The sequence below is a fragment of the Scomber japonicus genome, chromosome 6 (assembly GCF_027409825.1).
Source record: "Scomber japonicus isolate fScoJap1 chromosome 6, fScoJap1.pri, whole genome shotgun sequence".
NCBI lineage: Eukaryota > Metazoa > Chordata > Actinopteri > Scombriformes > Scombridae > Scomber > Scomber japonicus.
The window spans coordinates 18,493,697-18,507,321 of NC_070583.1; the positions used below are offsets into that span (position 1 = coordinate 18,493,697).

The 13,625-nt window shown below is 41.3% G+C and overlaps 1 protein-coding gene across 1 annotated transcript in view; it reads left to right on the plus strand.

Annotated features, from left to right (window-relative positions):
- Positions 1 to 429: 429 nt before the first annotated feature.
- The window catches only part of LOC128360372 (tyrosine-protein kinase receptor UFO), a 26,584-nt gene continuing 13,388 nt past the window's right edge, over positions 430 to 13,625 (plus strand). Inside the window, exons 1-7 of the mRNA XM_053320786.1 lie at positions 430 to 999; positions 4,381 to 4,591; positions 4,966 to 5,066; positions 5,182 to 5,364; positions 8,620 to 8,700; positions 8,871 to 8,986; positions 11,214 to 11,409. Coding sequence (XP_053176761.1) covers positions 840 to 999; positions 4,381 to 4,591; positions 4,966 to 5,066; positions 5,182 to 5,364; positions 8,620 to 8,700; positions 8,871 to 8,986; positions 11,214 to 11,409 — 1,048 coding nt within the window. The 5' untranslated portion in view covers positions 430 to 839. The remainder of the gene's footprint in view (positions 1,000 to 4,380; positions 4,592 to 4,965; positions 5,067 to 5,181; positions 5,365 to 8,619; positions 8,701 to 8,870; positions 8,987 to 11,213; positions 11,410 to 13,625) is intronic.

The window sequence follows — 13,625 nt, forward strand, 5'->3', positions numbered from 1 at the left end:
TTACTAATAATGGTGCTGATAAAGCTATTGTTACTTTTCCTTAATAGACATAATCAAAAACGTTAAGCTCATTGTCTCGTTTGTTTACACGGAAACAGACTAATTCATATCCTGCCTGGACAGAGTGATGTCCATCATGTTGTTGGTCAGTTCATAGTGGACACTTACACTTTGTTTCAAGCGGGAAACGAGTGATTTACTATTTACAACCTTTGGGGATCCGTGTAATTAAAAAGCGAATGGGGGGATTGTGTTGAGACAATCAGCATGCCGCGGGGTTTCTTACATCCTCTGAGAAAAGGAGGGGGACTCAGGAGGAGGAGGAGGAGGGGGAGAGGGAGGAGGAGGAGGAGGAGGAGGAGCAGGGTGGAAAGAACTTGAGTTGAGGAATTTGAATCCTGTTCAAGGGGGGAGAGGGGAAAAGAAAGCGCCAGGGGAATGTCTGAGGGTGTCTGAGAGAACCGGTGGGCAGGAGAGAGTTTGGAAGACAGGGTGCAGGAAACGCAGAGTTAAAAATACTCATTTGGTTACTAGAAATAGACTCGGTTTTTTGGACAACTTTATCAGCAGCAGAAAAGTTTGGCGCACCCATTGCTTGTGTGCTTTTTGCGTAAAGGACAGGACCCAGTATTGAGATCAACCAAAACAACCGCACACAAGGAGAAAGAAAAGACGTTTGAGCAGCACTTTTTTTTCTTTAAAGAGGAACTGAAACGAGTGGATCTGCGTTGCTTTGGCCCCATCTGTGGATAATCTCATTTTCAGCATCTGCCCAAATCACAGCAAAACGTTCTCTCTCTGCGCACAACTTTGAATCTTTGCGCTGTTGGGATGCGGTGATGGAGTCCGGTGATGTTTCTAAGATGACTGCTCCTCTCATCAAGCGCGTTTTCAGATGTGATCTCCTGTCAAGAAAAACCATAAACGGGTCTAAATGGTCGTTTTTGATCCTCATCGTCATTTTATCTGCTTGGCCAATAACCGCAGGCACACTGACAGGTAAGTTAGAAGCATGTATCCATCTGGACTGTTGTTAATCTACTTAAATGCGAGGAAAAACATCGTAATGAGCAATTAGCCCAGCCAGCTTTTCTCCTCCTAACTCGTTAAATTAATTTGCTTTGGGGTGGAGAGCAACCACAGCTGCAAGTTTGTCAACATCTGGCCAACATGAAGGAATTCACTTCAGTCTTAAAAAAAAATTTAAAACAAGGTGAACAAAGAAAACAAATAAACTATTAGTTTTATTGCTTCATTTAGTCTGATCAGGCTGAGATTTGTAATACTTTAGTTGTATTCAGCTGATGTTGATCATTCATCAGCAGGTACAATGTAGACTGCAGTAGTTGTCAGGTATAGGCTGCTGTTTTCGTTCAGTGTTTTCAATAGCTAGTCATGTTTTCCAGTGCTGCACGAACACCTCTGCTTTTTAATATTGCTGAGAAGTTATCTTAACCAGGTATCCAGACCAGGATTCCCAACAGTCATGGTGTATCCGGAAAGTTTTAAGAGATGTATTCCAGACAGAGAAGGGGCAGTAACTTAAAATAAATCCTGCTGGGAATTGAGAGAATCATAACACACAACCCACTACACAAGCATAAGGCAGCAGCAACATGCAGTACATCTCTCTGTGTAGAAATAGGTGGAAACCCGATGGTGGAATTTTAGGAAAATGTTTACATTTCAGTTCCTTTTACACGAGGAACACCAGTGAGGAAATCCTTCTAACAATCATTCAGTAATCCTTATCTGCTATAAAAAATCAACTGGTTAAGACTTGCAATCCATTACCATAGCCTGTGGATGACATGGAGTCCCTGTGGAGGCCTCCACCTGTCAGCTCATGTGTTTTGACCATTATGGTCACGCTGTACCTCTGCCCTCTGCAGATGTATGACCAAGAGGGACACTGACACTGCAGTGATTTATTAGTTTAGACTGATAGCTTCAAAGGAGAAGTTTTCCTGATGTCTAAGTTCCTATTCTGATGTAGGAACAGGCTCAGGCCCAGAAGTGAGAGGATGTGAAGGATGAGGAGGATTTTTTTTTTAGGGGGGGTGCTTGGGTTTGTGAGTCAGAGCAGGTCTGACTCAGACTCAAGCAATGAAATGATGGATGGGGTAAGGGGGCAAAAGTGGCAGAGAAAGAGTCAGGGGGGGGGTGGCAAAATGTGTAGCGATGAATCCAAAGAATAGCATGAAAAGGGGGCTAAATGAGAGAAGGGCAAAGGCGAGGCTGTGAATGGAGGGGCTGAGTTATGCTGTATTAAAAAGCCAGGAAGATAAAGGAGGGCGTGAACAGAAGATAAATGCACGTACTGTGTTGAGTATTTTTGGTATGTGCATGTCCACTGACATTTAACATCTTTTAGCATTTTTCCACAAGGGAGAAGAGTAGATGTGGGTAGAAAGAGAGAGATTATATTAAAAAAAGTGTGGGACCTCGGGGGAATTCAGGGGACAGAAGGGAGGAGATGGAGAAGTTACGCACAAATGAAACACTGGAGGCCACACACACACCCACACCCACACACACACACACACAGACACACACACACACACACACACACACACACACACACACACACACACACACACACACACACTGCTTAACCTCAGCCTGCTCTGTCTGTCTACCTCTGCATTCACTTAAAAGGTCTAGAGGCTTGTCATTATATGAATGCAGTACCAAGAGTCAGAGAAAGAAAGTAGGGCTGTTTTTGTTCAATATGGCCCTGAACAAAAAAACAAAAACAAAACAAAACAAAGTCAAGGCCACGCAGATTTCTGAAAGAGCTCAGCCAAGCTTAAAAATAAAGGGAGGAATGACTGCTAACGCCAAAAAGCACACAGAGACAGAGAGGCGGTGAAGCAGAGACTCAGCAGGCCCCTTCATTTATTGCATGCTCCCAGAACAATCTTCTTTTTTTAAAGCTGGGTTGTGTATCTGTGTGAGTGTATGGGGAATACATGCACATTTACCAAAAATAAATAAATCAAGGCTATGATTCACTAATGACTCAGATAAATGCTGCCAAAGTGCAGTTTTTGCACTAGAAATCTATGTTTTCAGCAGTTCAATTATAGGTGTTTATGTGTGTTTTTTTTCCATGGGATTGGTTGCAGTGGAGTCCTCTCGGGTCAAAGTGAAGGGGTCAAAGGTTTAAGGTTGGCCATGAAACAGAAAGGGAAGGCGGGTTGACAAGCTTGAGAAAATCTTTACAGGCATCAGTCAGTGAAACAAGCTGGATTTATTCTTCTTCTGAAATTCAAGACCACAGGCCAAGTTCTGTATATTATTTTATCTTTCTTCTGTTTTATCAACAAAAGGCATAGTTATGCCTCGCCTTGGCCAGCTAAAAATGCCTTGGCATTTTTATTTGATGGTGTAAAAGAAAAGGAATCCTTTGAAAAGATCCATGCCCATCATATTTATGCATCTTGGCCAGCTTAGTGTGTTAGAGTAGCTCAAACTTTTCTTTTATCTTTGAGACAGCATGCCTGCCTAGCACTCAACATCAACAGGAATGGGAATACCTGTCATTTCTGATGAATGTCTTCAATGTAAGAAAACGCAGAGACAGCAAGAAAAGTTTATACTTATCATATTTATGACTATTTCGTGTCATTTTTGGGATATTGAACAGATTTGCAGACTTCTTGGCAGGCTAGGTTAAATTTGGGGTCTCTTTAAATTAAATCTTAAAGATTATGGTTTAGACCTGCTCTATGTGTAAAGTGCCTTGAGATGACTTTTGTTATTATTTGGCGCTATATAAATAAAGATTGATTAATTGATTGAGATTGATTGAACGTGCAGGCCTATCATTGAGACACCCTGAATATGTTTAGTGTTTGTGTTGAACTCTCTGCGCTTTGACACTGTTAAAGCTGCAGGAGCAGCCGTACTCTAACAAGGAGCCTTTGTTCTACTATCAGCTCTGTCCTTCTCAGGTCAGCCCCTCTATCAGTGAGAGACACAAGATAACTGGAGTTGTTCAAATGGCAGAGTAGTGGTGGATAAACTCTGGGTTTACCAGCTATAATCGTATCTCACTGAAGGCGAAACCAAGCCCATCCAGCATAAATTAACACATTTATCAAAGCAAGCACACAAGCAAATGAAAGTTTTTAGTCGTTGAACAATTATTTGATTAAGAGACAAGTCAACAGCCATTCTGATAATTAGTTAATCATTTAAGACATTTATTAATCACTTTTACATATCCTCAGGTCTAGAGCCATACAGTATGCTTATTGTTGTAACAGTCACTTTGCTAAATGTGCACTATATGTTGATGATTTTATGTATGCATGATTTTAACACATGACAGAAAAACTAACACCTAATCCTGCTTCTTCCCTTGCTTTATCAAAGATTTGGAGTTTGAGCGGAGTCCCACTACTGTCATCTCTTCCCTGGGAAAACCTGTCAAGATGCACTGCGCCCTGAAGGGTAGAGGGGGCGAGGAAGAAGACCCCCCTGACGTCATTTGGATGAGAGATGGTGTGGTGCTTCCGTATGCCGACACCAACCAGTTCCAAGGCCACACTGGCAGCAACAGTTGGAAGATCATGAGCACGCTCAGGTGGGCATTTAATGATGAATATCATGAACATGAAGCAGCCACACCTGACTGAAAAAATGTTGCTTAGGCACCTACGGATTGTTTATTTCCTGTTTCTACACCTTCAACTAGCTTAACCGGTACTGTTGCTGGATTGTGTCACTCTATTAACTTTCAGCTAATGTGGAGCTGTTTGAAATTAGGTTTGAAAGAAATAATGAAACCCAAGCAGAAGCTCATATCTCCCCTGCTGTAGCTTAATGTATTTAATCGCAGTATGATTGGATGGGTAATCAGGGTTTGTGTCCATATCTCCTGGTTTTATCTGTGTTGTTTTTCATTGCTTGATCTTCGTAAAATCTGTTAAATTAGACCTTTTTCTGTACACATAACAGTATTGAGAAGGTCCAGCTTCAAGACATGGGCTCCTATCGATGTGCTGTTCTATCAGAAGGCCACAACACTTTTTCCGATGAGGGGGGCATTCAGCTGGAGGGTGAGTTCATCTTAACTTCCTGTCATAGACACAAAAAAGACCTACAGAAAAGTGCTACAGTTTTATTTGGCTTGTTAAAAAGGTAAAAAACCTGATTGATCTCATTCTCTCTCAGGCCTTCCTCACTTCTCCACGGAGCCTCAGCACATGTCTGTCGTGGCCAACGTCTCCCTGAGTCTGCGATGTGTGGCCCACGGACCTCCAGAGCCAGTCAAGGTCATCTGGTTGCAGGATGGCGCTCCTCTAAACTCCCTGACAGACCCGGTGGCCCTGTCGCCCTCCACACTAAACCTCACAGGTATCATTTTTCAGTCTGTAATACCTCAACACTCAACACCATATGTAGACAGCTTAGTCAGATCCATTAAAACATGCGGCCTCAATCAACTCAAGTGTTCCCACTTTGTACTGATCCAGCCCAATGGTATGTTTATAGTTTTATTAAACACCCACAAACAAGCAGAAAACACCCATTCAAAAAGCTGTAACTCATAAATGAGTTAAACATGTAATCAGTTATTATTGATGATTTCTACCCGCAGTCTTAACTAATTAATGAATTTACTTCAGCACTCAGTTGGTCAAGTAAGAAGCGGTTGTCAGCAGCTTTTGGCAATCAGGTAGCAAAGTTTTTTAGCTTACTAGAAAAAATACAACTTCAAAATCGACATTTTAATTTAATCCATTTAGATTGATTATAATAACCGCTTCAAAAGCTCCACAGTAACTTTCCTCTATAGTTTCAAAGACTTTAAAATCCCCCCTTCTTGGCTTAAACACAACCACCAAATTACTGCCCTCCCCGGAGAGAGCAGGCTGCCTGGCACTGTGCCAGCAGATCCATTGAGGATGTGTCTTGTGGTTGTGTGGTTTACGGGTAAAGGCAAAGCAGCATGCACAAGAGAGACTATTGGGGGAAGGAAAATAGATGTGCAGAAGACATAGAGAGATAAAAGAAAGACAGAGAGAAAGGAGGAGGGTTCTGGTTGCTGCTTGAATGCAAACCACAGCTGCCTGCCAGATAGCTGGCCTGTGTTAAGTCCAGTAGTAGGAGGCCCGGCTGAGTCAGACACAAGGAGGGAGGAAGAGGCGGCAGCGGTCGGTTTGAAAGATCTGGTTTGACTCATCGGAGCTGGCTGACTGTTGTTGACCAGGACCTGTTTGATAGTAACTACACTCACATCTCTGGAATGGACAGCTGCTCTGGCAAGACCACAGGTCCAAAATGAGGCAAACACAAATCATCTTTCAATATGCCCATAAAGAGAAAGGCATGAAGTACATTTAACCATTAAGGAATTGAGGGCAAGACATGTCTCAGTAACTTCAAATATGAGGTGGTTTCCATTGTGTAGAACTGAAGCCTTCTGTGTGCAACCTCTCCATGTCAGACCACCCTTATTAATCATGCACAAAAGGCCAGACCATATTTGTTTAAACCATAGTTTTTGGTCATGTGTCATGTTGTGGACTAATGTTTATTTTATTAATCAAGAAAATGATTAGATTAATCATTAATGGAAATAACTGGTAGTTGTAGCCTCAAATCTAATATGTCTGTGAAGTCATCAAGGTCATACAAGGGCAAATGGACTTTGTTTGTAGACACTTGAAGTGATTTCTAACTGTTGGGGAGTCTTAGGTATTTTACCTTGTTATGAAGGTCATTGATGCCACTTGATTTAGTAGTGGTTGCTGCAACATTGGAGTAGTCAAATGAAGAGTCAAATGACGCCCCTAATGTTAAATCCAGTATGCTGGAGAGTAGAGACAAAACTATGGAAATACAGTATACATACAGACAGTCATGTAGACATGCGTTCTGTCTGCATTGTATGTGTTCAGAAAAGGAAGCACCAGGCCTGGACTGTATTTCCTGGCTGGTATTAACACTGTTGGTCAGTACTGGTGTCCTAATGCAGGAGTGAGCTATTTTGACACCTGCAGCTGATCGGGGGATGTTGTGCTGTGGTTTGCTTATGGGGAAGGAAGGAGACAGAAGGGCAGGTGGCGCAATCTCGAGATGGCCTGATGAGCAGTTCATTTACCCACACAGCCAGCGGTCATCCCTCACCCCTCCTTCCCTCGCACTCTCCCTCCCTCCCTCCTTTTCCCTGTACCCTCTGTTCTTTTTCCGGCCGCGACACAATGGAGGCATGGTGCCGTCGGCGCAGAGCAACACACTGCGTAATTCTGTGCGTGTCGCAGTTCGTGGCTGATTGACAATGTTGGGGTGTTAGATAACAGTGATAAAACTTGAATGTCACATGTTTCAGTGTGTGTGTGTATGAGTAAGCCTGTGTTGTGGAATGCTTCGAGTGCATGAGCATACTGTGAGTCACTTTCTGAGAGGAGTCATTCTTTGTTGAATGTCAGTGTCTGTCACAGTGATTTGCCCCCTTTACAGGAGCCCCAGCCTCTTCAAGGCAGCAGCTCAGCCTTTTTTTTTTTTACACCTGGAACCCTTTTTTGCTTTCAAAACTAAATGTTCCACTTCTCATTTTCAGTAAGCTGAAAGCATGAATAACAACAACCTGTTAGACTTTGACTGTGCGGGTTAAAGATGCTTAAGTTTAAGAGTAATTCTTTGGTGGTTCAAATTAAGTTAGATTTCCCATTAAAGTTGGAATTTGTGTAAAACTGATATGTATAAAAATGCAATCTAGACTGGATTACATATAACATTGTTTAAACAGTATCTCAATGACTGTATTTCAATTTGGAGCAAGCCATAATTAACTATTTAAATGTAATATTTAAAATGCTGTTGAAGCAACAATTGTATGTAATCTTAGATCCCAGGTGTCTTTTGACCTGGAAATCAATCAACCAAATCAGTGCTTACTGTGTATATTGATTATTTTCTACATCAGTCAAGACAACATAGCTAGGTTAAAACAAATGTTGATACAGCTAGGAAAATATATGGATCAAGAATCCAATCCACAGTGATGTGTATCTGTGAGATGTCAGATTAAACTTTCTTTGGTCTCATTTTGACAAAACATGGAGGGATTTTACATGCTTGTACAAACTTCTAACATTAAAAGGTTACACACGCTGTATTTTTTCCTGACAGTAGAAGAATTTAAGAGTTTTAAATTGAGTGTGATAACTCTGAAACACTGGGAGCAATGTTTAATCAAGAATATCTTGGATTGAGGGGTTGCTGAAATTTACGTTTAAGAGGTTATGACTGCCGGTCTGATTTTGATGGAATGTGGTGGAAAGATGCAAGGTGACCTGCATCATTTCTGGCAAACATGTTTTATTTGTTTGAGTTAGGCTAACAGTAATGACTCACTAAAAGCAATACTTTTACTTTACAGACCAAACTCCAACCAAGCACATAGTAACTCCAAAACTCATCATAATACTGTTGACAAGAGTGATCACATTACCTTATTACCCTGACAACTATTCTGACTTCAGCGTGAACTTTCACACCATCGCACACATTAAAATTATGTCGGACTCAGCATGCTGAGCAAGGATTTCTGGTTTCAAAAAGACCCCACTTCACATGCATGTGTCATTTCATTTTTCCATCCAGGTTTGAACAGGACCAGCACTTTTTCTTGTGAGGCCCATAATGGCAAGGGTGTGGCTACCTCTGGATCTGGTACCATCACTGGTAGGTGTTGTACTTTGTACTGTGGAAGAGCATTTCTGTCAGTCTATCTTTGTTAACTTTGGATATGTTTTGAATATGTTATGAATTATGTTAATTGGCTGCTTTCTTTCTTTTTTTTTTTTGTTTCTTTATTTGTTTGGTTTTTGTTTGTTTGTTGTTTGTTTCTTTAGTTCTCCCATCCCAGCCTCAGAATGTGAGAGCTGTAAACACCACTCAGACTTCTCTCCGTTTGTCATGGCAGCCTGGTTTTGGAGGCGACTACCCAATAATCCGTTGCTCTGTTCAGGTGAGACAACATGACATAAACGTGAGAGGAGGAGAACACAACAACTGGCTGAGAAAACAAGTCCCAAAAAAATCCCTGCAACTGTTTGACCTTCATGTTAAACAAACACATCAGTCTTTCCTCTATTTGCTTGACTCTGATTTCCACAAACCAGAGCCTTTACCTTTTGCAAGCCCCTAGTTTTAAAGAAAAAAGCGCTTGCTTTTCTTTTCTTCTCTTAACTCATCCTCTACCCCTCCCTGCTTTATTCGTGTACCAGTGGATCAAGTTTCACTCTGGGAAAGTGGCCTCCTGGACTAATCTTATGTAGCACCACTCCCTCCCTCACTCTGTCCGCTGGAGTCTCTCTGCCACTATCCTGCTCTGTGGCCATTGCAACTCGTAGCTGAGAGGAGGCACATTTTCTCCTGGAGAAGAGAGCAGTGCAGCACCACCCCTAAATGTCTGGTTCTAATAAAGCTGCCCCTCATACCCTCCCCCCAATCCCTTCACCCCTCCCTTCACCCCTCCCTCACCCCTCACCCTCACAGAGGAACAAGGCAAGGGGCCGGCTTCAGCAGAATGGGGCAAAAATCTGAATTTAACGGTTCATTGTGTGGCAAAGAGAAACATGAAAAAGGCTACAGTGAAGAGAACAGAAAGATGTTACTGTGCTCCACAAATGGGAGTATGAAGAGCAGAAAGAAAGAAAGACTGAGAGAGAGAGAGTGAGAGAGAGAGAGAGAGAGAGAGAGAGAGAGAGAGAGATAACTGGAGAAACTGAGAAACAGAGGGAGAAAATCAGTCAAAGAAAACAGGAAAAGGCAGTGACAGCAGGTATTGTGGGTCTGAGCCATGCGAAAAGAATGCAGGCTCAATTGTGACTCAGGGCTGAGCTGTACAATTAGATTAAACACACTTGTTTACAGGCTGGACGCTGATTCATTGAGTCAGGAATGACTCAATCTGGTTCTCTTTTTCTCATACACGTTCATACGCTCCTCATTCATACAGCTTAATAGTCCTTGGAATCATGAAGCACACCATAAGGCCTCCAGGCTACTTATGCAACCTCTGAATACAGTAAAAGTCATTGTCAAAGCAGCGCCTAAAATCATCTGCTCATACACACACACTCACACACCTAAACCTTTTTGTGTGGCTGCTTATTTATTTTTAGGTTTGTTTTTGAAAAGTTTTCAGCTCAGACTATAAGCCTAGCATGTGAAGTCCAGTCAGTAGCCTGCTGGATCAGCTTGATTACGAGGACAACAGCAGAGAACAATGATTGTGGCAACTTTAATGTGGTTTTAAGATTGTTGCGATGAAGCATTTTTCCAGTCTTGTGTTCCCCTTTAAATGTGTTTACCACTGAATTTTTTTGCAAGAACAGCAGGTTCCTGCCTGTGAATTTTGGTCAAGGAGTTCTGCTTTCAGTGCACCTTGCTGTGTCTGGATCGTGTTCAAAACAGCAATGATGCACTTTTACACTGTTTTGGAAATTTACACTTAATGACCCTCCCCCCAACCACCATCACACACTTACTGTAGTCCAACCTCTTGCTTTTTCTTCCACAATACCTCTTATCCAGTACAGGCAGTTACTGCTTTAAAATTAATGCAAAATAAGGAACTTTAGAAAAGGAAATGGGAATTATAAGTTTCTTCCACCAAACCTTGACATAATGGTACATTTTTACTATCTATCCTCTAAAGCTAATAACTTCAAATAACTTAAAGCTTATTCATATATTACAGACCGACTCAAATCCACAAATTATACTGATGTTAGATTAATATTAGTCAAATTAAAAGTCAAAATTCACATGTATTGACATATAATAATCCATTTTAAACATTGATTTAATTGCTTTATTTGTCCCTCAAGGAGCAATTTGAAACAACCCAGAATCGCTTGTACACAATTCATTTACATACATAAAAATGATAAAAATACAAACATGACATTACTAATGATAAACATGTGGAAGCCTATAGCTCCGTCTTCATCCATCTACATTACTTCAAAGACTTGAACTCTGCCTGCAGAGACAATAACAGAGTCTTCTTCCTGTTTGTGCCATAAAACAATAAAAATAGATTACCCACCAAACCTGACCTTATAATCTGAAACCCAGGAAGAGGCTCTAAATCTTATTAGCGGTAGTTGTTTTCATGTTATATTTATGTATAAAATTTTAAAAAGTTGGAGTACAGCATATTTAAGTTTATAATTTGAATGTTCCAGGCCAAACGAGCGGGCGAGACCTTCACAGCAGGCCCAGATGAGATGATCCACAACCAAAATGTGAACATCCCACCAGCCACACACCTCATCGGGGACCTGAAGCCCCACAGTCGCTACGCTGTCAGGGTGGCCTGTCACAGCAGCCAGGGCCCGTCTGAGTGGTCTCTCTGGGTGGAGCTGCAAACATTAGAAGGAGGTGAGAGCCTTTCAAGTGAAGAGATGTTTGTTTTCAACCTGCATGTGTGTGTCTGATGAGAGAGAGAGAGAGTCTGTGTGCATGTTTTTCTATCTTTGAGAGACATTTCTGTGTTATGAGGACATTCTTGTCAGTCCTCACAACTTCAAAGGGCAATATGAGGGTTATGACTTGGGTTGAGGTTCAGTTAAGGGTAAGAGTTAGGTTTAGGCATTTAGTTGTGCTGGTTAAGCTTATGGTAAGGGGCTCGGGGATACATTATGTCAATGATTTCCCACACAAGGATATAAAGACAAACTTGTATGTGCATGTCTCAGTTTAAATGAGACATGTCCAAGTCAAGTTTCAAGTTTCAAGTATTTCAACATGTGTGTTTTTACATCACAGAGACATGTTCCTTTAATGCATAGGTGTACATTAAGTTAATTAATTAATTTAAATAACTTTAAAGGTTATGGCTTTGGAAGGGAGTGACTTAAGTCTGATTCTAGTCTCAAGTCTATAGAGCTCATATTAACTTTATTTTACTTTTCGCTCATGCAGTGGTGAAAGGCATGTGAGTGTTTGTCCTTTCAATCTTGTGTTGTAGCTGTTTTGGAATGATTTCTATTGCCTTGAGGTGTTTGTTTGATTGTTTGCTGCCTTGCCTACAAATCAAGCTGTCATAAGCTCCTCATGCTGACTTTTTGAGAGCTTTATTTAAGAAGGTGAAATGCTCAAAAGGGTTATTATAATTTGTATCATGAGCTCTTAAAGCATTTGCCCCGTGACACATTTTTCTGATCAAATATTATTCACTGCAGTTGTAATTCTGTCGAATGTTTTTCAGTTTGACTTTCTGAGAAACTTCTGTATGATAACAACGAGTCATCGACTCAAGTTACAATGGACTGTTAGTCATAATATTCCTCCTTGTGCCGCTCTAACTTAGTCTGTGTTTATGAAGAATACCAGACACAAGTCACTGTGCCTCTGTTAAGCCAGCTTTGAATGTAAACTCTTGAGATGGAGGGCGGGCTGGTATTGAAGGGACGGGATAGGGTGGAGACAGAAATGGGGGAAGGAGGGAGGGCGAACGTTAAATTCTCCTGAAAGGCCTCAGTTAGGATCACAGCACTCTATCCAAACTGTAATGCTAGGCTGCTGTGTGTTTGAGTTTAAACTGAGGTGGGATTTTCCATGCCAGCTCATGCTGTCTCTATCCTTGGATGAATAGCAATGGAAATAGCGTAAGAGGAGAGATATGCCATGGGAGGAATGATGGGGGCTTTCCATAATGGAAGCTACTTATAATCTAAAAACACTTCAATGCAACATTTCTCATAAACTGAAAAAAGGGGAGAAGTAGCACTCCTTAAAAATGCCACAGTAATGGAGAAGAAGAAAAAAGTGGTTGTGAGATTCTCCAGCTACGGAGAGGATTGTCAAGTTTCAGTTCTTTATTTCAAAAAGTTATAGGATCTGTTTCGTTTCAGTGGAAAAAGCCACTGTTGCTGAATTTTGTATCTTCCTTTTGGACAATATTGTTCCTTTCTTGCTCTGGCAGCTCTCTCTGCACTTGTCCTAACGAGCCAGAAGAAGAAAAAAAGAAGAAGAAAAAAAAGATACGATTCAGCTGCTGGTCACACATAGTTCAGGAGGTACCGAAGGTCAAAGGGAGTGAGAGAGTGAAGAGGAGAGGTAGACTGAAAACAGCTCAGGGTTATTTTCCATGCCTCTGACTGTGACAAAACTCCCAAAAGAAGCCATTGTTTAAAATTTTTCTTGAGTCTCTTTCTGCTCCCTTTGTTTTTTTTATTAATAAATTGTGCGGATATTCGCTGGAATACAGTATCTGTTACATGTGTCATCCTGGCATAAACATTCCCATTTGCTGCTCCTCAGTGTCCTCCCTAATTCTTAGTTTTTGTTCACTTCATTACATACTCCTGCCAATTCTTTTTGTTCTCATATTCTTCCTCAGTTTCCTCTGAATAGACTGGGTTAACCTCTTCTTCTCGTTTAGTTGTAGTGGTCTTTTCCAACCTCTTTCCTAAAAAAATAAAAACACTATTGAGGAGTTTATTTTCCTGCATCTCCAAACAAGCTGAACAAGATTCTTTTTTCTGAATCCAGTCAGCTTCATTCCTTCATCTTTCTTTTCCCCCTCTTTTTTTTTTTTTTTTTGCCCTCAGATGACCTGTGATTTGTCCCTCCAGAGCACACAGCAAGGCACT